The 22,184-nt window shown below is 35.9% G+C and overlaps 1 protein-coding gene across 1 annotated transcript in view; it reads left to right on the forward strand.

Annotated features, from left to right (window-relative positions):
- The window catches only part of LOC581656 (NADPH oxidase 5), a 63,570-nt gene extending 53,895 nt beyond the window's left edge, over positions 1–9,675 (forward strand). Inside the window, exons 9-13 of the mRNA XM_030999948.1 lie at positions 3,970–4,289; positions 5,336–5,428; positions 6,180–6,389; positions 6,936–7,199; positions 8,408–9,675. Coding sequence (XP_030855808.1) covers positions 3,970–4,289; positions 5,336–5,428; positions 6,180–6,389; positions 6,936–7,199; positions 8,408–8,539 — 1,019 coding nt within the window. The 3' untranslated portion in view covers positions 8,540–9,675. The remainder of the gene's footprint in view (positions 1–3,969; positions 4,290–5,335; positions 5,429–6,179; positions 6,390–6,935; positions 7,200–8,407) is intronic.
- The last annotated feature ends 12,509 nt before the right edge of the window (positions 9,676–22,184 follow it).

Raw genomic sequence — 22,184 nt, forward strand, 5'->3', positions numbered from 1 at the left:
TTGTGAAACGGGTCCCTGTTCAGTGAATACGTCCATATCTACTGTAGATCACTGGTGGAGTATTTATATTAAATCATAAATATTTTTTTTTTAAATCAGCCTGTCACAATCACTTATACATTTTAGATTATTTGAGCGCGGAATCGTGGCTAACTAAATGCTGTCCATTTTAAGTTTCCTTTATGCTAAATCGAAGATGGCGTATTTTTTAGTGGTTTTTGCACCTCAAACGAATATAAGCACCACTTCTAAAAGGTTTATAACTTTTAACATCGATAGTTCAAATATGCACCCTTAGGAGAGTCTGACTTAGAAGGGTGCAACAAGTTAGAATGTGCAAATGTGCATCTAAAAATTTTATGATGTAAAAGAAATGGTTTGATTTTTCGACACTCAAGTGCAGCATCGCTAATGATTTGAAGATTTCATTCTTAGTATGTCGGCTCTATTGAAAAGTGGAATAAAGTTTCTACGTTTTTTTATTAAAGCACCCCTTCAAATCAGCTTTGGAAAAAGAAAATATTGTTTTCAAACATAATAGGTATCTCTAATATTTATATTGTTATATTTAGTAAATTTTCGTTCAAGGACTGAAGATTTGAAGCTCAAAGAGAGAAGGTTATATATTTTTAAGTTTTAACCACCAAATGTTAATATTTCTTGATTGGCTTATCATAGACATGTTGGAAAGAAAATCCAGGTTTATTAATGTTTTAATTTGTTTAATTCTTTCAACCAGGAAAACTTTGGAAAGAAAAAACACTAGCTAAAGGCAATAAGGCGGTAATAAGGGATGAGAAGTTCTTTTAAAGGCCCACTGCACTACTTGTAGCTACTTGCGCCCTCTATATAACAAACAATGCCTAATCGGTGACCATTGGTCCCCCATGATCCTCTTTTTCTTATGTTAACTGAGAGCTGAGTTGATGAGATAACCACCTGTCCAGTGACCTTGCAGGGCGCTCTAATCCCTCCTGTAAACTACGGCAGATAAGCTTTAACATGTTTGGATAAAAGCACTTTACGCGGAAGCGCATTCAAAGAAGAAAGAAAGGTAGAATAGGGTTAAATTTTGTTATAACACTTGCAAAGGGTTTCATGTTGTTTAAAGAGACTTCAAAAACCGTTTAACTGTTAATGTTCCAGGTGCATGATATTTTGTAATGAATCGGAGCAATAAATTGGCAGAATGTGCGATGAAATGGGTCCAATCGAACCGGATACTTTTTCTTCTAGTGTTCTTCTCTAGAGGCTCTGAAGTCAACGTTGAAATCAAGCTGACGGGGCTAGAGGCCTGGCTGAACTGTCTGCCCGAAATCCTTAATTACTCCGCCCTAATAGCGCGTATCAGATGCTAGAAATTGGAGCAACCTGGATGGTAAGGGATCGGAGAAAAAGGATTGGCGAGCCCGCAGCTGTTGAATCTGTAATTCAACAATACGATGACATTGGTCGTGTCGCCATCATTCACTGAATTCATCCATTACACAACCAACCAAACCACACACACACTTTTATATACACACCACCATCATCATGTAAGCTGATGAAGAAATAAAAAAGAGTGGAAAAGCTGAGAAAGTCAACACGTCATGTCGTGTACTTCTTCCGATTTTGACCGGAGGCGATGGATTATCTTTCACATACGCAGCTTTAATCAAACGTGTTTGCATAAATGCTGCTCAATAATTATTCTACTCCAATCGTTCCAGGGTAAGGCTCATTTTTTTTCTTCATCTTCCTAGTCAAGCATTTCGTTCGGGATTACTTTCCAAAGAGAAGGAAACGACGACTTTATTTTTGTCCATTCATTATTGGATGTTTTTTTTAAAGGGTCTGATTGATGGGTATGGCTTGTGATGTTGATCGTATGACCTATTAATCAATCTTACAAATAGCTCCAACAACCTCAAATCACCCTCATTACCGATAACACTCGCGTCATCGACTAGCTCACACCGTGTATTGCATGACACCTGCCATGCCACCTTCATTAACCCTTCGAGTCTCGATGTCAGTTTTCCAAGTACACCTTACCACATAACTGTAAAGTCGTAGCATTCGGGAGCACTGACGATCTTCGTTACAGCCGGGTTTTCAGTGTCGGCCTAAGCAAACATCAAGTATATTCCCCGAAGTGTGATCGATATCAGTTTGACATTACGTTGGGGCATTTCTAGACGGATATCAATGTTATCATCATTAATTGCTGGAGAACATTGGCTCCAAGCTGTTTTGATGGAACATGTTGGATGTAGCTACGTGTTTAATGACGAAATGGCTCGTTAAAGCATAGATTGACGAGATAAAAGTACTAGGTTTTTAATACATAGTGACAAAACATTATTCGTTGCATATGTTACTCCCCTCCCTTCTCTCTCTCTCTCTCTCTCTCTCTCTCTCTCTCTCTTTATTCATCCTCAGAATTATCAGACATAATTGTGATTTTATTTGTTTGTAAATAGTTTTTACATTTACATGGAACTTTGATTTTCAGTCATTGAGACATAAAGACAGAAAGACAACAATGTTACAATGCACGAAGACCTTGATAAATCGAATTTTAAAAATGCATGAGCACGATTATATTTGCTAGAAATCACTGCATCTAATATAATTAGTTGATCATAACCTTTTCCGAGTAGAATTATGCTCCTACTGGCTAGAAAGAAGACAATAGAGCAGTGAATGGCACATTTAATTGTGGGCTGAAGCACAATCGGTCTTCTATCTTAGTGACCTTTATAATGACAAGGCATCATAATGATATCGGATGTGCTCTTTCTTTCTACATGAAACCATGCTATCTAATTACATTATTAGTTTTCTTTCATTCTCTGAAAAGTACTGTCTCTGATTATCTGACTGTAAAATTTCCGAAGAAAACATGTCACTGTAACATCTGAACAGAGAAAATGAGTTTCTGTGTTTTTCCAAAAATACAGTGAGTAATTAATTAGTTACTCGGATATCGGAATTGATTTGTTCGCTTAGGAATATGAGCAATTCAACCTCGGAGATGAGATCTTAATGATCTTAATGAAAATGATGACATTATTACTGTCGGTGAAAGGTAAAGGAATGTTTTATTATCAAAACAGACAGTCACAGGGACTCCAGGTAAATTATGTAAAGGGTATCTGTTTTTAATTATAATCTGCCATTCTTTCTTTCCAATATTCAAACGAAGGATAGCAGATTATTAATTGGAATGAATATGTCTCAGGGCAGTCATGACAATCATGACCCGTCGGACTAAAATATGAGTGTCTCTATTGCTGTAACATGCCATCTGTCATGTTTATTACATTTTCATTACAATCTCATTGGGTCTTATCTGAAAGTTACTAGAAATAGTTTAATTTAATAATTTAGCAAGAACCTTGTCAAGGTTGGTATTTACGACTTATAAGCGCGATCTACTCTTAATACTGTATTTCAAAACATGTTTCTATTAATGTTTATAATCATGGCTATTGACAACAATTTTATACAGGGTATTTACATGAATGCTGACATTGGTATGCTACATTTTCATGTAGGCAGGGTAGACATCAGTCCTTCCATCGTATAAACTTTAATAGAAAGAATCGTAACCCTTTTCATGATTTTATGGATATGTTTTGACAATGCATGTGATCCTTATGTTCCCCGTCCTGTATGAAACAAGTGTGTAAACCTGTACGAGGTTCGTTCTCTTTACGATTCCACACTAAATTATTGCTTAATTTATCGTAGATAGTAAATAGATTTTTAGACTATGGAGATGGGACCAGATACTGGCTTTTGTTTTTAACTATATTTTTTAACATTGTCTGCTGAGTATCAATCACGCTTTCAGTGTAAGTGATTGTCAGAACAGTCGGCACATAATAATGTTTTCCACTATCCAGCGTGATTTCCTTTCCTTTGTGCGAAATGTGAAGTCTCTTTTAACCAGAATCACCGCAATTTTAACTATTATTCCAGGAACAATATCCATGCACATTCGGTCCGCGGGTAACTGGACAAACCGACTCTACGCATTCTTCGAGGACCGGCAGAAGAGGAACCGCGATGAGACCGAGCTCCTCCTGGGCAGCGCCTCGGACATCCGCGTCGCCATGGAAACGGAGGAGGTGGAGGAGACGAACCATGCAGGCGAGTTCATCCGTCTGAGAGAGATGGAATGTGATGCAGCTGAAGCCGATGTGGTGAAACCCACGCTCAACCACCGGGGAGCTAACGGGAACCTTCCTCATGGTCTGCCGCGGGGCTACTCTGTGGAGAGGGAAGAAAGCGAAGACAATGTAAGGATATCTTTAGTACTTTTGACAAACCTTCCTTGTAATAACATGACAGCCTAATCAAGCACTTAGGGCATGTTGCCTTTAATGTTTCTAAGGTGTAGAATTACACAATATTTAAGATCAAAGTAAACGACTTGGAGATATTATGTATCTGTTTGCAGAAAAGTGATATCTGATTTTGCGAGAATGATGATAGTTTATGCTACATGAATTCTAAGAAAAATCCTTCTCCGATGCAAAATAATCTGAAGTGAAACTGAGCCTATGATTCGAAATGTTGTCGTTTCACTAAAGACGCATATTCCCCTTAAAATCCAAACACCACCCCCCCCTCAACCCAACGCCCGAAGGACCCAAGTGATCAATCAATAACCCAAATACGTGTACTTTGAAAAGCCTTAAAGGTAAAGACCAGTTATGGTCATGCGATTGCATTGTGAAAGAAACGTTGTGGAATCGATCAGAAAAGGTTGATCATCTAGCATCTAGCATCTGCAAGGTTCTGGAATCATCAAAATGATAAGAAATTTGGCCCATTCTTCGTAAGGTTACAAGCACTATACACAGAAAGATGTATATGGGACTACCCTATATCTCTCACAGACCATGAGAGAAACAAATTTACCAAATATATGAATTAGTAGGCGGTTTCCCGGCAAATTTTTTATCATCATGTCAAAATATATTCTTTCACATGATTGGTAATGAGAGCTTCCATTTCATTTTTTGAAATTGGGGCGTTTCCAATACTGGTCTTTACCTTTAACCCATTGCCTACTGGAACCTGGTGGCTCCTGTTTTAAAGCCTATAGGAACGTGATAATTCAGTAGTTAACGGGTTAATACTTGTATACTCTCTGTTACAGCTTTATTACACTATTTACTGGCCTACGTAACGTAGGAGTCCCGCCACTTATGTTTAGATCATGCATATGAAAATTGCCTCTTCAATTCCCTTTTAAAGAAGTTCCGAGGCGATTCATTGATAGATATAGTCGTTCACAGAGGATGCAATCAGTATTCAATCTTCTGTGTACTCATTACAGCAACACCAGCACAGGACCATTGCGTGTCAGACCACATTTGAGATGAAAGGGGCTAAGTCCTGGAGAAGTTCACTACGTGAGGAAAAGATCCAGGTAAGATTCCCTGAAGATTAGAGCCCTTCTTCATTGTAATCAAATTTACAATCAGACTCTGGTCACAACTGATCACAACGCTAGACTGTAAAGAGCCTATCAGGATCGTGGATGAACGCGTAGCCGTTAAATCAAAGATGTTGAAAGGATTAGTAAAAGTCGTAGTTGGTAGCACTGTGACTTTTAAGAAAGAGGCCATGACAAAAGAGGGCGTCTTGCATAAAAAGGTGCAATTAAAAGCAACAATGCAAAGTGAAAACCGCCACTTGGCATTCCACCAATCAAAATCAAGTATCAAGGACTTCCATTTCATTCGGATATGCGTGTAACCACCACATTTATGCAATGGATGAGAGGCCCTCATCATGTTAATTCTGGTGCCCGGTGGCATTTATTTAAACAAAAGCACGATTAAAAGTTGAGATCGAAATAATAAGTCTAGTTTAATAAAAGAACTGTATTTCATGAAGTTCAAAAACATGGGGGCTAAGTCAGGTCCTTTTTTTCGTAATGTATATTATTGATTTAAAGATTATCAACCGAGAGCCTCAAGTGTTGAAAACAATAGCCATAAACTCATATTACTCAAACTTATGATTGCGATGACCACAGTGGGTTTGGAAGATCTAGATGACCAGGGGGAACATAATGAAAACTACAAAAGCCTGTTCGGACATTTAAATTTGTAAGACGTGCAAAGGATCACTATACTGTGAAAGATAACGATATTATGCCAATGTTCCATCTATAGGTATTCATCGATGGGCCATACGGCACTGCTACGAGAGGCATCTTCCAAGCAGAACACGCCATACTTGTCGGGGCTGGCATTGGCGTAACGCCGTTTGCATCTATCCTTCAGTCCATCATGCATCGTTATCGTGTAGGGAGACAGACGTGCCCGATTTGTCAACATACATGGCTAGGAAACATACCGACAGACATGATGAGACTCAAGAAAGTAAGTTGTGATCTCAAGAGAAAGGCACATCTCCACAATTCATGTTTTTTCCCATATCATATGCAGAGTTTATTAATATCAGCCTTTCAAAGTCAGAGCCACGCTCTGAACTGGGAGCTTTCACGCTTGAACTTATAGCTATAAAAAAACGTAGCGGTTGCATGGCATAAGGTTGAAAAGTTCTAACTTCAACACAAACTGAGTGCTTGTCTACACCGTTGAGATCTGAATTCTGCTCCACATAAAACAGTTTTACACTATTTTGATCATATTTTCGTTAACAAAATTAAGTATCAATTGATTGTGTGTCAATATATCCACACTTCATTTACTGGATGATATTTGTTATGTCTGCGCACACGAGGCGTTATTTTGCTGACGTAAGACTACAGTCATGGGTGATGAAGTGCATGCAAGATGAACAGTTCAACCATCGCCTTGAATACATATTGTCTGCAGGTATGACCTCAATTGAAATGACGGATATTCGTTCTGCAATCAGCATCTAAACTCTTTTCTTTTTATTCGACCATTACTTATATCCAGGTTGATTTCATCTGGATCAATCGAAACCAGAACGCATTCGAGTGGTTCGTCAGCCTCCTTACGCAGCTTGAGATGGAACAAGCCCAGGAACCATTTGATCGGTTCCTGGAACTCCACATGTACATGACGTCAGCAATGGCTAAAAACGACATGAAGGGCATTGGTCTACAGATGGCATTGGATATCATGCATAAGAAAGGACATCGAGACCTTATCACTGGACTTAAGACCAGGACTCAGCCAGGAAGACCAGATTGGAACAAGGTATGCATTTGCGCTCCATAATTTTTTATCAATATATTGCTAACAATCATGACAATATCGATGACATTTATCAATAAACTCATGCATTGTATAGCAAATAGCATGGTAATGATGTCTTAAATTGAGAAAATGAGAAATCATGGGAACTATACATTTTGCCAATGAGTATAAGTATATTTCGAAACCAAAGTTACGAATAAAAAAAAAAAGATTAATTACATTATCATGGTAGGAATGTCATCAACGTTGATGCAGTCAGGATGGTCAGTAAGGTAACAAAAGTATAAAATGGATTGACACACCTGTACATTGTACCATTACAATGGCGTGATATTGCGTGGCGCCATTTATCTGTAGCTTTGCAAAAGCATATCAATCAAAGTGGTTTGAATCTAATTGAAAGGGCGGTACATAAATAGCGTCATTAAAGTGATATGAGCAGCATTAGCTACAATCTAAATAGTTTTATTGGTGGTGGATATGGGTTGTTATTTTTTCTACAGACGATAGTAATAAAGAATAATGAATGTCTAGGAAATGAAAGGTTAATTGATAGTAGCAATTATTTATAGGCTATTAATATCCGGGTTTATATATTGATTTTGATCCCCAGTCATCTCGCTCTCCCTCTTTTTCTCTCTCTCTCTCTCTCTCTTTCTTTCTCTCTCTTTCTCCCTCTTCCTCTCTTTGTTTCCAAGCGGGTCATTGCTATATCTTTCTTTCAACAATCCAACTTAAACAAAATATATATTTCTCTTTGTCATACTTTCTTTCTCGCTTTATCCTTTTTCGTGTTTCCCTTCTTTTTTCTGGAATATATTGTCCTTTACTCTCTTCTTTAGTCCTCCTCTTTGTTTTCTCTCTTTTCTATTTCTCGTCCTTTTTTCAATCTTTCTTTTTCTTACCAGTTTCTGGATGCATTGAATATCATTCTCTTTCTTTAATTTCTATATTTCACTCCCTATCTACGTACTTTCTTCTTTTACCATGTTTAAGAAAATCTTGTATTTAGTTTGTATTTAACCTTTGTAAATAATTTAATAATTTGTAATTACTATGTTATTTTTGTAATGTTGTCTTCTTATTTATACGGACTTGCTGAAATATTAGTTTTATTACCGTATTGAAATAAGTAAAAAAAAAAAAGAGACAAACAAACCAACCTTTAGGTACTCGTATCTCACCTTCAACTATTCTTCTACCAACAGATATTCACTCAAATCGCTCGAGAGAAGAAAGGCAAGGTCCAAGTTTTCTTCTGTGGTTCTCCAACGTTGGCAAAGATTATCAAGAAGAGCTGTGAGAAATTTAACTTTAGTTTCCACAAAGAGAACTTCTAGACCTACATCCGAACTAATGGAACAAAGTAAAGGACCAGAGTGATTGATGATGACAACGATTCACTTTGTGATGAACATTAATTGAAGGACAAAGTGATCTGATTTTTTTCAAAGGAGCATTAATGACTTGGACGAATGTTTATATATAGAACAGGTCTTCGTTATATCTGACTCTGCTCCTAACGAGTGCATAAACGAGATAGGCCATAAAAGATGTTAGTGGTGATTTCATTATCAACAATGGGCATGTGAAATGATAAGAAGTGGTTATTGAATAATTTAAGCTTATGGGGGAAATACGAAATGAGGGGGGCGCGTGCGTTCATACGGTATGTGCGTGTGTATGTGTGGGAGAGAGAGAGAGAGAGAGAGAGAGGGGAGGGAGAAATGAGAGATAATTGAATTTCATGTGAAGGCTACAAAATGCATTTACTTGAAAGCATATTTAAAGAAGAAAAGAAGGAAACCGGTTGTTTTGATCATACATTTTTATGCAAATCATCTGTAAAAGACGCTCTATTTTGATTCATGTTCTTGCAAGCAAGAATCTAAAACCCTATACATATTACGATTACATGCAGAGCATGGTCACCAATGAAAATGGATTGACAAAGACTTTGTACATTACTTTCTTTAACAATGACTGGTTTGCTTTGATGATCTTATCTTCCTAAATTGTACGTTGTGGTTATCCTCGTGCTTCGTTTCTTGTTTTATGATTATAACAAATTGAAAAAAAGAATGTTATTTCATATCGTAGACAATTTATTCATTTGTAATATTAGTCAACACGAAGATGCTTTTCGTTAGATATACATCTTCATTACGTCTCCAAGAGATCGGTACTTAAGTCTGTACTTATGTGTTCTTGTAATTTAGTATGTTGAGAGCGGATTAAGAGGAGACACACCCAAAGGGCAGAATAGGGCCACGCCCCATTCCACAATCCAATGTGGAATACCTTATATTCACAAAGAAAGTGCCCCTAATTTTATTATTGTGCCTCACTTTCAAGTTTTAAATCCCAAGGCACCTAAAATTTAAAAAAATAAAAAAATCTGCTACCGCATTTTCCCATTTTGTTCGTTAGAATTTTTGCGAACCTTTGACCTTATCGGTGGTTTTAAAGAATTCTAAATTTTCCCTAGGGTAGATGATGCAATGAAAAAAGGGAAGTATATGGAAAAACTAATTTTCATAAACGAAAAATAAATGAATAATCGTGTTTTAATAGACTATGTGTTATGCCATATGTACCAATCAACATCTTGAGTTAGTGCTCATCAAATGGTATCTAAAGAATAAAGAAACTTGCACTCGGAAATATATGTATATATTCACAAGGATGATTCCGAACAACATTTATAAGGTTCTTCTTTCTTACAACAAAAAAGTCGATCGTTCTCCAACTACTATTCGTCTATTTTGGGATGATGGCGTGTGTTCTAAACATGATTTGCTTGTTCTTCTCTGCGAAATTAGGATGATTTCTACCGCAGTTGTTTCGTGTGTTATATATCGAGTGATCATGCTGATAGAACCACATAAATAATCTTTAGTTTTTTTTTAAATAGGTTGTGATGGTTTGTAAATATCATGAACATGGATTACAATTTCGCTTTATCATCAACTGTTTCTCTGTATTTGAGAGTTCCAGGCAATTTTTAAAAGGGCTACGAACTTCATTGGAGCGTATATTAGAAAGAAGAACTAGCCTTTACACTTTTATATCATGTAGATACTTTTCTTGATGACAAATGATTAACTGGGTGACCAAATGTAATATATTATATGATGCTCGCAGTATTTTGAAGAACAGAGATTCGTGTACACAACGTCTTTTAGCAACTCTATGAAGTCAAACAAGCAGATGGATATACATTAAGTGGTTCACCATATTTGTCATGGTCCGTTCTTTGAGAAATCCAAGACTCGTCTGAGAAGATTTCCTTTTTCTATTCCGATTGTCGAGCCAGCCAGGCATGTTATGCAATCGAGTGAAGTGATTGTTGGTAAAAATACATATTTAAGAACAGTTACCGTACCTACGAGTAAAAGATAGAATGGGACAAGGCCGTTATTTATTTGGCGTTGGCTTAATTTGTACTTATCTACATAGGCCTAACATGATTACAAGAAACGTTTGAACATCCAATTGCTGTATTAAGGTATCCGAAAATGAATTACCTGATTGACGAAGTATAACGTTGGAAATTAGTAATTCTACTGATTGATGTACTGATTCAACATAATCCGATTACGGTTTCTACGGGATACACAATAAGATATTGAAAATCACCTTTTAATTGATTTTTTGAAAGTCTTTACGAACATGTTTGTGAGAGTAGGCTGTCTAAAGCGCCTTATGCAACAATGGTCTTATATCGTGTACCGTTCCTTTCTTTTATCTGTATGAATCCTTAACTTAGGGTAGTGCATTTTACACCCATTTTGGCTCTTCTACAACGAAGTTTGAAAACAAATTATATATGAGAAATTTTAAAACATTAAAATAGCGATAACAATTTGTGAAATGTTGCCTCATGGAATACTTATTAACATGATTAATGCAAAATCGCTAATTCGCCGATAATTCATTATAACTATACTAGAAACCCAATTTTGACACATTGTTTCTGTGGACATATGTCTAGAATTTAAATGACTAGATTTGCGTTTAAATGATGTATTTGTACCATGAATGCACAATTAGCTTACAAAGTAATAAACGGAATATAAAGACTACCAAGGGAGAAGTCCCACAAAAGATGTAATGAATAGTAAGTTTCTACTATGATTTAAAATGTAGAGCCTTTAAAAAGTATTGTGGGTATAAAAATATTGTTTTTGTAAAGATTATGCTAATTAGCAAATGGGAATTGGTATTGGTGTCAAAGTTCATCATAATTATCTTCCTTAGTATACATTTTTATTCAAGTACTTTTTTGTGTAGTTTGAATTTCAGACTAAACTGTAAAATAGTCAAGAGAATGGTGCTATTTCCTAAGCACTTCTTGAAAGTCCCCCTGAAAAATCAGTGGTATTCCATTTTTTGTTGGATCATAATCAATAGTTATTATGATTATGAATAGTGTAGTTTAGACGGTGATATGTTTGACAGTGTGACTTACTTTAGCAAGCTTTAGTTCAAATGAACGAACAAATTATATTTTAATCAAAACAGGTTAAGCGTATTCACGCCATCGCGTGACTCTTAAATGAAGAATGGTGTGTAAATTTATTAGCGTAAAGAACAATATGATTGCAAGAGACAAATATTGATTATCATAAACATCTGTACATAGGATACATTTTGAACGATAATACCCCTCCCCTGTTCCAAAATAAAATGGTATCAAAGCATGTAATTAATCTTTACACAAAGTCAATGCCGAAGTGCCAAAGAAAAAAGATGTTATTATGTTTACATATATTTAACCATGACACCTCTCCTATTGTTGTTAAAATAGATCCAATATTAGAAGGAAACGAAGAATGGTTCAGTGTATTTGATAACACTAAAAAACGATGAACCTCACTCGGTAATAAATTAATTCTAATTTAGAATCTTATATTTGCAAAAGGATTTAATCGATATTCGCATCTACTTTGGTTTTAATATCACTTATCATGAGAACTATGCAGCCTTATTTAACTAGTTTTCTAAACTTTTTCTTAACTCTATAATTTAGTCTCAGACTGAAGTATCCTGTACTTGACAATCCTACTTGATTATATATACTTCTCAACTGTTCAGAATTTACTTTAGTACTACCATTATTGTTCTAAGTAATAAATACTAATACGTGAACAAAATCACAAAAACTACTACTACTACCATGACTACTATATCGCTCCGACTACTGCTCCTGCTATTATTACTACTTCTACCACCACTACATGTACTAATACTACTACTTCTACTACTGCTGCTGGTGCTGGTGCTGCTACTATTACTATTACCATATATACTATACCACAACCATCACAATTCAATTACCACTATTACTACCACTAATTCTATCACGACAACTACTTCTACTACTACTACTACTACTACTACTACTTCATCTACTATGCTACTACTGTTGATGCTCTTGATATGTATATAGTACCACTATCATCCTTCTACGTGTACTACAGCTACTACTTTTACTGTTGCCGTACACATAACATTATGGACGCACTATTACTATTAAAACGACGACCACAACTGCCCTTTAATAACACGTTTACCGTTTTAGATCAGCAACCACCATTAAAATTATACTCAGTTTCACAAATTTAATTTTAAAATGTTTGGCATATACCATTATTCTAAATACAATCCTAGAACGGTTAATATACATGTATATACTTTACCCACGTGTGATATCTTATTGCCTCAGTTCGACATCAATGCAACGTCATCGCGATCTCTAACTCATATTATACGGTATCGGAGTGTGTTTCTTTACTTCCACGTGGTTTACTATACCTTTAACCTTACAGATATGGCACCTGTTTGAATATTAAACCTAATATTATATTCAAATTGCTGTAAGTAGGCCTGATGATGCTATCGTTTTTACTCTTCCAACATGTACTACAAGTACCACTCCTACTACTACTACTACTACTACTACTACTACAGCAACAACAACAACAACTACTACTACTACTACTACCATTATTATGATAACAAATACTTATATCCTTTTACTACTAATACTAATTTTACTACTATAACTACTACTATTACTACTACTACTACTACTACTACTACTACTACTACTTCTAGTACTGCTTTTATTTGTTCTACTGTTAATTATTACCACTGTTAGTACGATAACTGCTACCACCACCACTACTACTACAACTACGAGTATTATGTCTATGACTCTGCTACTACTCCTGCTTTGTATTCTGTCACTTCTATTACAATTACTAAAATAGTATTTATACAACTTTTTTGTACTACTGTAAGACAGTAGTAGGAGAAGGAGGAGGAAGAGTTTGGGGAGGTGAAATGGAGAAAAGTAGTACATGTAGTAGTAGTAGTAGTAGTAGTAGTAGTAGTAGTAGTAGAGGTAGTAGTAGTAGTAGTAGTAGTAGTAGTAGTAGTAGTAGTAGTAGTAGTAGTAGTAGAAGCAGTAGTAGGAGGAGGAGGAGGACGAGGACAAGTAGTCCTACTATAATTATTACCTATTGGACTATAACTGTAATTATCATTTAAAACAGCTTCTGCTGATGTTGCTATTACTACTACTACAACTGATGTGTCAAAATTATCCTTGTACTAACGATGTTAAGTATCATAGCTACATGTACTTATCCCGCAGGACTCAGATCTGTCTCCATAAAATTTGTTCAAACGTGAAGAAACGTGAAGTATTTTGTTTACTCAAATTCAGCTGCTATTTGGATATTTAAGACGAAGGACTATAAGAGAAACACATTAATGCGACAGACACTTCGATTTGTAAACGTGTGTGTTGAGAAAGACCGTTGTTCCGTTGGTTTTATAAAGACAAAATTGCGTTCATGTATATATTTATTTATCCCTCCTTGCATCGTGCATGCTTTTGTAGCTGTTGATGTAAATATTGCATGTACATATCATGAATTCACTGTGTTTTGAGTCTATTGCATTCCGTGAAGGTATAATTATGTCAAATGCATTTATTTACACGATTTTAATATGCAAGTTTATCCGTCGAGTAAAAAGCTTTATTTGTGTGTACCATACTACTTCAGTTGACAGATTAGAGTATTTAATTATCAATTTATCAAATTATTTCTTTACCTATATAGATTTCTGGCGACAAACCTAGAGTATAAATATTTACGTAGAGTGTGCAAACTAAAGTCTATCGAGCCTGAATACACTTTAAACAAGTTTGTCATCTTTGTATGATAATATTTCGAGTAATAAATACTTTCTATACGACGCAACTCTGAGTTAAATCTGTGTCATTATTTCACCATAGTAAATCCATCACCTTGAGTCAAGCTTCGAAGCTGCAATCTATCATTGTGACAATAGTCGTGACACTATTGTTAGTCAGTGAATATACCAAAAGCCATCTAATTTATTATGTGATATCTCTTAACGATGTTAAAAACTGTTGTTGAGGCTTAGTTTCATCTCTTTGACCATGCAGAGGAAATAATGTTCATTGAAGTGTCTTTCTCGTCTATCTGTAATGACCTATCAATTTATCACTATTGTTTACAACTTTTTTTCCTGAAATTTAATATCATTACGAGAAAAAAAACGTAAAAAGTCAGTAAAATTATGTCCGAATTCTAGTGGCAGAACTGAATTAGGAGTAGAATTTAATTTTTCTAGTATCTAAAATGTTAAACTTATTTTCCACCAAAACAGCTTTAAACGTACCTTTAAATTTGATTATGATTACAGAAACTAAAAGTCGTAGGTAGCATCACATTCACCTTTAATGTAACGGGGGAACATAACGCCTATATAACGCGAGCTTGATTGTGATATGTCAAACCATCATAACAAATATTGTTAAAATCTCACTTAATTGAAGCAAACTTTCAGATATAGATAAACTTCTAAAAGTCGGATTTCCAAACCAAAGATTGGCAGACGTCACGAATGGCAACTCCCTGGCCTACCCTAGGGTTGCCAATTTGGTCACGTTGCTTGATTACAGTGAGTATGAATGAAAACACATACACTGTTATTGGCTCTGTGTACGACAGTGGTCCTGGAATAGGTAGGTCACAGGTTCGAACTTATTTTCATGCACTATAGTGGTAAAGCATTACATCCCATTCCCTTTCATATAACGAAAGTTTGGTTGGTTTGTTCTACCTGACTGCAAAGAAAGCACGTGTATACTTGTAACCAAGCAACCAGTAGTATACATTTAGTGGTACAGGCTACCAAAGGTATACTGGTTTCTTGTCAACGACCATGTACAGTAGTAGAGGATTCAGATGATGAAATATGCTGCACATATAAAGCATGCGTCATTATAAACGATCTTCAAATAAAAGGGACTTCTTTTACCACGTTTTAAGGCATTCAGAAACAGAAATTGACAGCAGCATTGCTTCTTATTCAAAAACAAGATTGAACGGTATAATTAACTCGGACCTAAACTGAGCTATAAGATTACAAAGGGAATAAATATGATAGACTCATCTGTATCTCCATGACTTCTCCCGCGGTAATCCTATATTTGTCCATTTTCACTTGCTTCCACGTGCGTCATACGAAATACCTATGAATTATATAGCTCTCCACGGATTGGCTACGAGCCATTTTTATGATCACCTATGCTATAGTACGCAAAAACCAAAATCAAAGATCGTGTGATTACACTTCGCAATTTTCACGACTCCGTATATTCCTCACCTATCCATCACCGAGACATGACAAAGGTTTAATAGCCCTAGAAATGAGGCCATAAATCAGGGATAGGATGGACCCCACCCTACCGCCACCCCTCTCCCCCCTCATCCAACGTCAATGTCATTGGAATGGGTGTATATCTGATGTCTTCATGACCTTGAATATGTGTTAATTTATTCATATAATCTTGGGTAGAGTATTTTCTTTTTTTCTTTTTTCAATAGTTTTGTTTATCGATTCCAAAACATTACAAACCATTCTTCGAAATACAGTTGTTTTTCATCTGGACATGATGAAAAAAATGAAATCAGTTGTAACATAAAACAAATAGCCCCATCCAACCAACCGAACTACTACCCCCCCCCCCCCCCCCACCATGCGACACACGACACACACACACACACACACACGACCGACGAAACTTCCACACACATATCACACACTGTTCCTAGCCTCCTCAAAAGAGTACATGTATATTATCCATACCCACACCCACATACACACAATTGTGTAAGAATATTATATTATATACGTATACATGATCATAATAACATAACGTTCTCTAGGTCCTTCCAATATAACAAAAAATAACAATATTTAACAAACTTTTTTGTGAACGGAACTAACTTCATAATTTTCCAGATCCGTATTTCATGTATTTTCTTTTTTACAATAGGTAATAAAAAATGTCAAGAAATAACGCCACTCTGTAATTTTTATTTTGACAAATTTATACAAAATGTTTATATCTTTACTTTCAACTACGCATTTTTAAACTGTGTTTTAAAATTCTCTGATGAAATGGATTAAGTCAATTTTACACCCCTTTTAACATAATACATGTAGGCATTTGATCGTTAGAATATGGAATATGACCCAAAGTTTATATTTTACTTTCAACTATGCATTTTGAAATGTGTTTAAGTATTCTCTGATGAAATGGGGTTAAGTCACATTCACACACCTTTTAACATATTACATGTATGTGTTTGAATGTTAGAATATGACCCAGCAGCAATTAGTGCTGACGTAAGGGATATGTTGTGTTCAGTCTTGTATTATGTTCTTGTAATGTCAGCTCGCCATTTGGAGGAGTAAGATAGATGGACTTTGGGAGCTCAACGGTTAGATGCCAGCAGTCATAACTGTACTACGTCACGCTGAGAGAGAAGAAGAGTTGCTCCAACTAATTGGGGTATTTTCTCGTAGATGGGTTAAGCTTCAGGGTTAATGTATTCGTAAACGGAGGATTTCAACACATGGCCGTAGGAGGTAAAGGGTATCATAGCACACCCATCGCATCATACCCCCTCTCATGTTGGGGTTTGTTAAATATAGAGCTGGATTTGAAAAAAATGTAAAAAGAGGTGGGGAAATCGAGGAAATGAAATTGGAACACAAGCAGGGATTTTCAAAATGAAAAAGGAAACTTTAGAAGAAAGAAAGTGGCAGTTTGAGATATACGTCACGGATTATCGGGGGGAAATGGTGTCAAATACTAGGACTGTATTCTCTTCATTGCATCTCATAAAACTGGTAATGACAGTAAACATCGTTGTTCCCTTTTCTGTGAAAATTGGGTTAATTTGATGATTTCTTCGCATTAACTACGATTCCTCCTCCCAGGTGTATTCTTTTTAAATAAAGGAATAAAGGTAAGAGAATGCCTGGTATGTTAAACATTCTTCACACGATAAGAAGTAAAAATTCTTCCACATACACCTTTTGTGGTATTAAGTGTTTCGTCTTTGAATTAGTCATTGTATATGTAATTACAGTTTAATACTTTAGTTTACGATTTAAATTGTCGTTTCCGGTAAACTGAATATTATTCCTGAGTTCCCCCTAATTAGAGATGGAAGGCCATAATGCAAGGAGTAGATGATGACGCCCATACTTTCTTTCTTTATTTGAAAAGCCGACGTGAAAGAGATTTTCAATACTAAAGTTACAGAAAATGACATCATATCACTCAATGCACATCAAATAAACATTACTGGATACATTCCAAAGAAATGATAAAATGTAGTGGAGGGTCAAATTCTGTATATAGTATTACAATTTGTATAGGCGGCAGTACGTGAGTGGATTCATTGGCTTTGTATCACTGATCAAATGGATTTGGGCTAGTCCTCCCTTTTTGTAATGATACCTATTTTATTTCGATTCATATTGGCTTGAGTAACATGATTATAACTGCTCTCGATTCATGTTTATTGATGGTGCTGATCCCAAGTGGCGTCGAAGAATCCCGCCAATACCTTAATTGGATCCCATACGGGTTTCCTACAGGTAAATGGCGTCTAGGCATTGAAAGGGCGTTTACTCGATGCTGTAAGAGCTTTTTGTACTTGACTTATTTGAAATGAATTCATCAACATCACTAAAATCGATATCTAAATTCTTCTTTCTGAAAATAAGACGAAACGCAACATGGTGGTTTATCATAATAAAATTGAAATCATAATGACCTTCTCGTAGAGCTCTGTACACATGTTTTTGTATTTACCTAAACACATAGGCCTGTAGATGTACGATTGCCGCAACAACAATGAACAAAACTTATGAAAATATATTAATAGCATGTATATAAGTGATTTTTATTTGTGGTCCATTGAGGTAATATTTCATTCAAAAACTGTGATTATCAAAAGTGAGAATCGGTACAGAAAGGTCAAAATAATTTTATATAGAAATTCCATTGATGTATAAAATAATAGCACCCAGGTAAATTTGCCAATTGCCGATAATTGAATCTACCTGTAGATAATTAGAGCGATTAGAGCAAGGACATGCGTTTAATTTTGTATTGTCTAATATATTTAAGCCTTTTATGTCCTGACAAAACTCCAGCCCATGCAAGAAAATAATGAAGACTTCGATTGCTCTTGACTTCTTTGGTCATGATCATTCATGTCAAGAGGATTGTAATATGTCGTGTTTCTTTGCCCTGAGAAGGCGTATTATTAATTAGTCCCTTCTAACATTTAAACAAATATCGGCTTTAGGAGTATGTTGTTAACTATAGTTATATAGTTACACATGTAGTCACTTAAAACGCCCTCTAGAAGCGATATTTCCCAATCTCAATCGACATTATCTGAATAATAAATGAACTGCCCTTATATTCCGCTTGGGCTGGTGCGCATACCTTATAAGAGCAAGTTTATTTAATAGGTCTAAAGTTAGCTTTAAAAAAAAAACACTTTTAGACCCTTTTTTATAATCCTATATGATAAATAGCACTATATACATTTTGATGAATAGCATTATGTTCATAACAATCATTTGCCCTTTTCTATTTTCGTTTGTTTTAAAGAGGAGTCTTAAGCAATAAAAGAAGAAAACTACTAAACAATCTGCGTCGTAGTATGAATTATCTTCTGTTTCTAAGCTTTTCCCCGTTCATCTTTATGCTGTCAATTTGACATAATCAGATTTTGGAATCTGATTTTATCCAAAAGATGAACACGACCGTTTATCTGTATCAGTATAATATATTATTATTATTATATTATATAGAACTATTATAATTCCTTGCCTGTATTGTACGTAGGCTTTTAGATTACGATCTCCGGTATATCTTCCACAAAGCCAATTCAATGATCTAGAACTTTGTATTTCCCAAGCGATTTTATCTCCTTCTATAATTATAATCTAAGCCCTCATTCATTCTCAATTTCTTATTTGTTTAGCCACCTCTAGACAGGATAATCGTGTGTAGAACAGAAGGAAGAGGAGCAGTGTTATTTTGTTTTGTATTCCACATCAAAAAGATTACATCGTTTTAATCCTGTACCCGGTTTGCATTTTATTTTCATAATCGTGATGATAATACTAGGAGTCAGAAATAGTCAGCATAATTATAGTGGATGTTTAGAATTAATCCTTTCCATTTTCATGAGAGGTCGACATTCATTGAACAGTAAATGAAGGTTGATATAATTGGAAGGACCAAAAGAGCATGTTTGGTAAATCTTTTGGAATGATATTCGCAGTAGAAAGAAAACGAAAATGGAGAGATAATGATGCGTAACCTTTATTCGAGCCACGCATCATTGTTCTCTCATTTCCCTTTATTATGGAATGAGAGCGGTCAAATCATAGAGCTCCATGGTCAGACTATAATCATTGGCCTTGATTCACTTCTACACAATATAGGCCCTGCCATGATAAACATTGCGTATGTATTTAGAGAGAGAGGGAGAAGGACAGAGATAGAGAAAGAGAGAGAGTGAGAGCGAGAGAAAGAAAGAGAGAGAGAGAGAGAGAGCATTCGTCTATATAATGTGATTTTGATAGTTGAAATACATTTTACAAATATATATATATAATTATAGCACATAAAAACCTTGTCTAAGGAGAAATGATCCTTATAGAGTTTATTTTATCTTAATATTTTTGTATGACTGTCTGATCATCGACTATTAGTTTTATCGTAAGAAGGTTACTCTGCCGATGGCTGAACAAAATTCATGTATTTCTATTGTTAAAACATGAGCTCAAGCTGCACTAAATTAAAAAAAGAAATTCTGCAAACAGGACAATAATCTGACTTTTGTAGTCACTATAGAAAAGACCAAGTTAGGAAATTACCGTCATACAACCATCTATTCCAACTTTCATGACGATTGAGGTTGTCTTAAATTTTTAGACAGTTGCATTATTGTTTTTTAGAAACAGAGTCAAAACCTTTCCTCTCGTTTTTTTTACGCAGGAGGATGACAAATATGAAAACATGGACAAAAGCGGCACACTACGCACACCCCCACACACACACCGACGCACACAGACATACGCACACACGCATCATAGAAGCCAAGAGCAAGCGTTAAAGGTGAATTGGGAAGAAAGTGATGAAAATATGCATGTTTGCTATTGTTGGAATGCTGATGACATAAGGAATACAATATATTGATTGACAGAAATTTGCATGAGTTTTTAAATTATTATTAGACTTAGAAAGATCAAAAGTGTAAGCAGAGGAACCCGGAAGCGGTGATATTCTCGTTCGTGACGTAGTGTATGTGACGTATCTCCGTGGACTGTTCCTAAACCCGGAAGTACAACGTATTATTTCAATGTAAATACGTACACAAACATGGGTCATTTGTTTAGTAGATTTTGCAATTTTTGTGATATTTAATGAAGTGTTTTGTCGAATATATACAATAAAGTAATAAACATCCTTTCAATTATATAAGCATTGGTTACTTCCCGATGTTTGGTTTCCTTGAAATATTGACGTTTGGTACTGTAAAATTGATCGTCTTGCAGATCCTGACACACCGGCTTCGCCTATGTTTTGTTTTGATAATTAGCGTAACTTGAATCTCGTGGCACGGGGAAAACTCGCGATAGCTCAGCTCAGCCATTCGTAGTGCAGTGTTCACTGTGTTTCGGTGTATTGCAGCGTGACATTTTTGGGAGATAATAGTTGTTTTTCTCAGGTTATAATTAGCTGAAACGTCTGTCAATCAAACAAATTAAGCAAGGAGACCGCGATCAGAATGCAGGTGAGCTAAAACAGTTGTATTCCTCGGCTTGTAATTACTTCGTGTCTAGTTGAAATGTCTGCTGATCGAGAAAAAAAAACTCAGCAAAGAGACGGGGCGGTAGTGCGGTACTTTCTCTTCGCCATGCATGTTGAATCGACGATACAACAGGGAAGCGTTGGGGTAGGACGAAGAATCACCCCATTTCCCCATCGAAGACTTCTTCAAATTATAATTACAAGTGGCCATCCAGATGCTCAGAGAAGTCGAGCAACCTAGTAAGCCAAAATTGTAACTACTCCCTTTGCATATTTTGAGATAATGTCGCCCAACCCGCTGTTTGAATGCCCCCCTATGCACCCGCTGAAGCTCCTCCGACGCCTTTGGCGTAGGCGTCGTCTCGGAGCTTCCTAGGCCGGGTAGCTGCAGCTGCAACTCCCGCATCACGATTCGATCAGCGTTTACATTCTTGTCGTCTTTACATTCGCCCAATTCACCGTCATCTTCACTTTCTTTACCATCATCACTGCTACTAACTTCTTCTTCATCATACTCTATTTATTTCTAGTTAATCTGAGCTGTCTTCTGTCATTTTTACTGATGATTATCATCCCGATATCACTCTGATTATGTACCCTGCAGTGCTATCTGGTTGCGAATAGAATGCGCGCGGTGACCGTGTTGTGAATAGTCCACGGAATGACGTCACACGCCCAAATCTCCTAATGGTATCGTAGACGAAATTCTCTCAGAAAAACTTGATTCTCGTAACTTCATTCCATTA

This window comes from Strongylocentrotus purpuratus, unplaced genomic scaffold, assembly GCF_000002235.5.
Source record: "Strongylocentrotus purpuratus isolate Spur 01 unplaced genomic scaffold, Spur_5.0 spur5_scaffold_6, whole genome shotgun sequence".
Taxonomy (NCBI): Eukaryota; Metazoa; Echinodermata; class Echinoidea; order Camarodonta; family Strongylocentrotidae; genus Strongylocentrotus; species Strongylocentrotus purpuratus.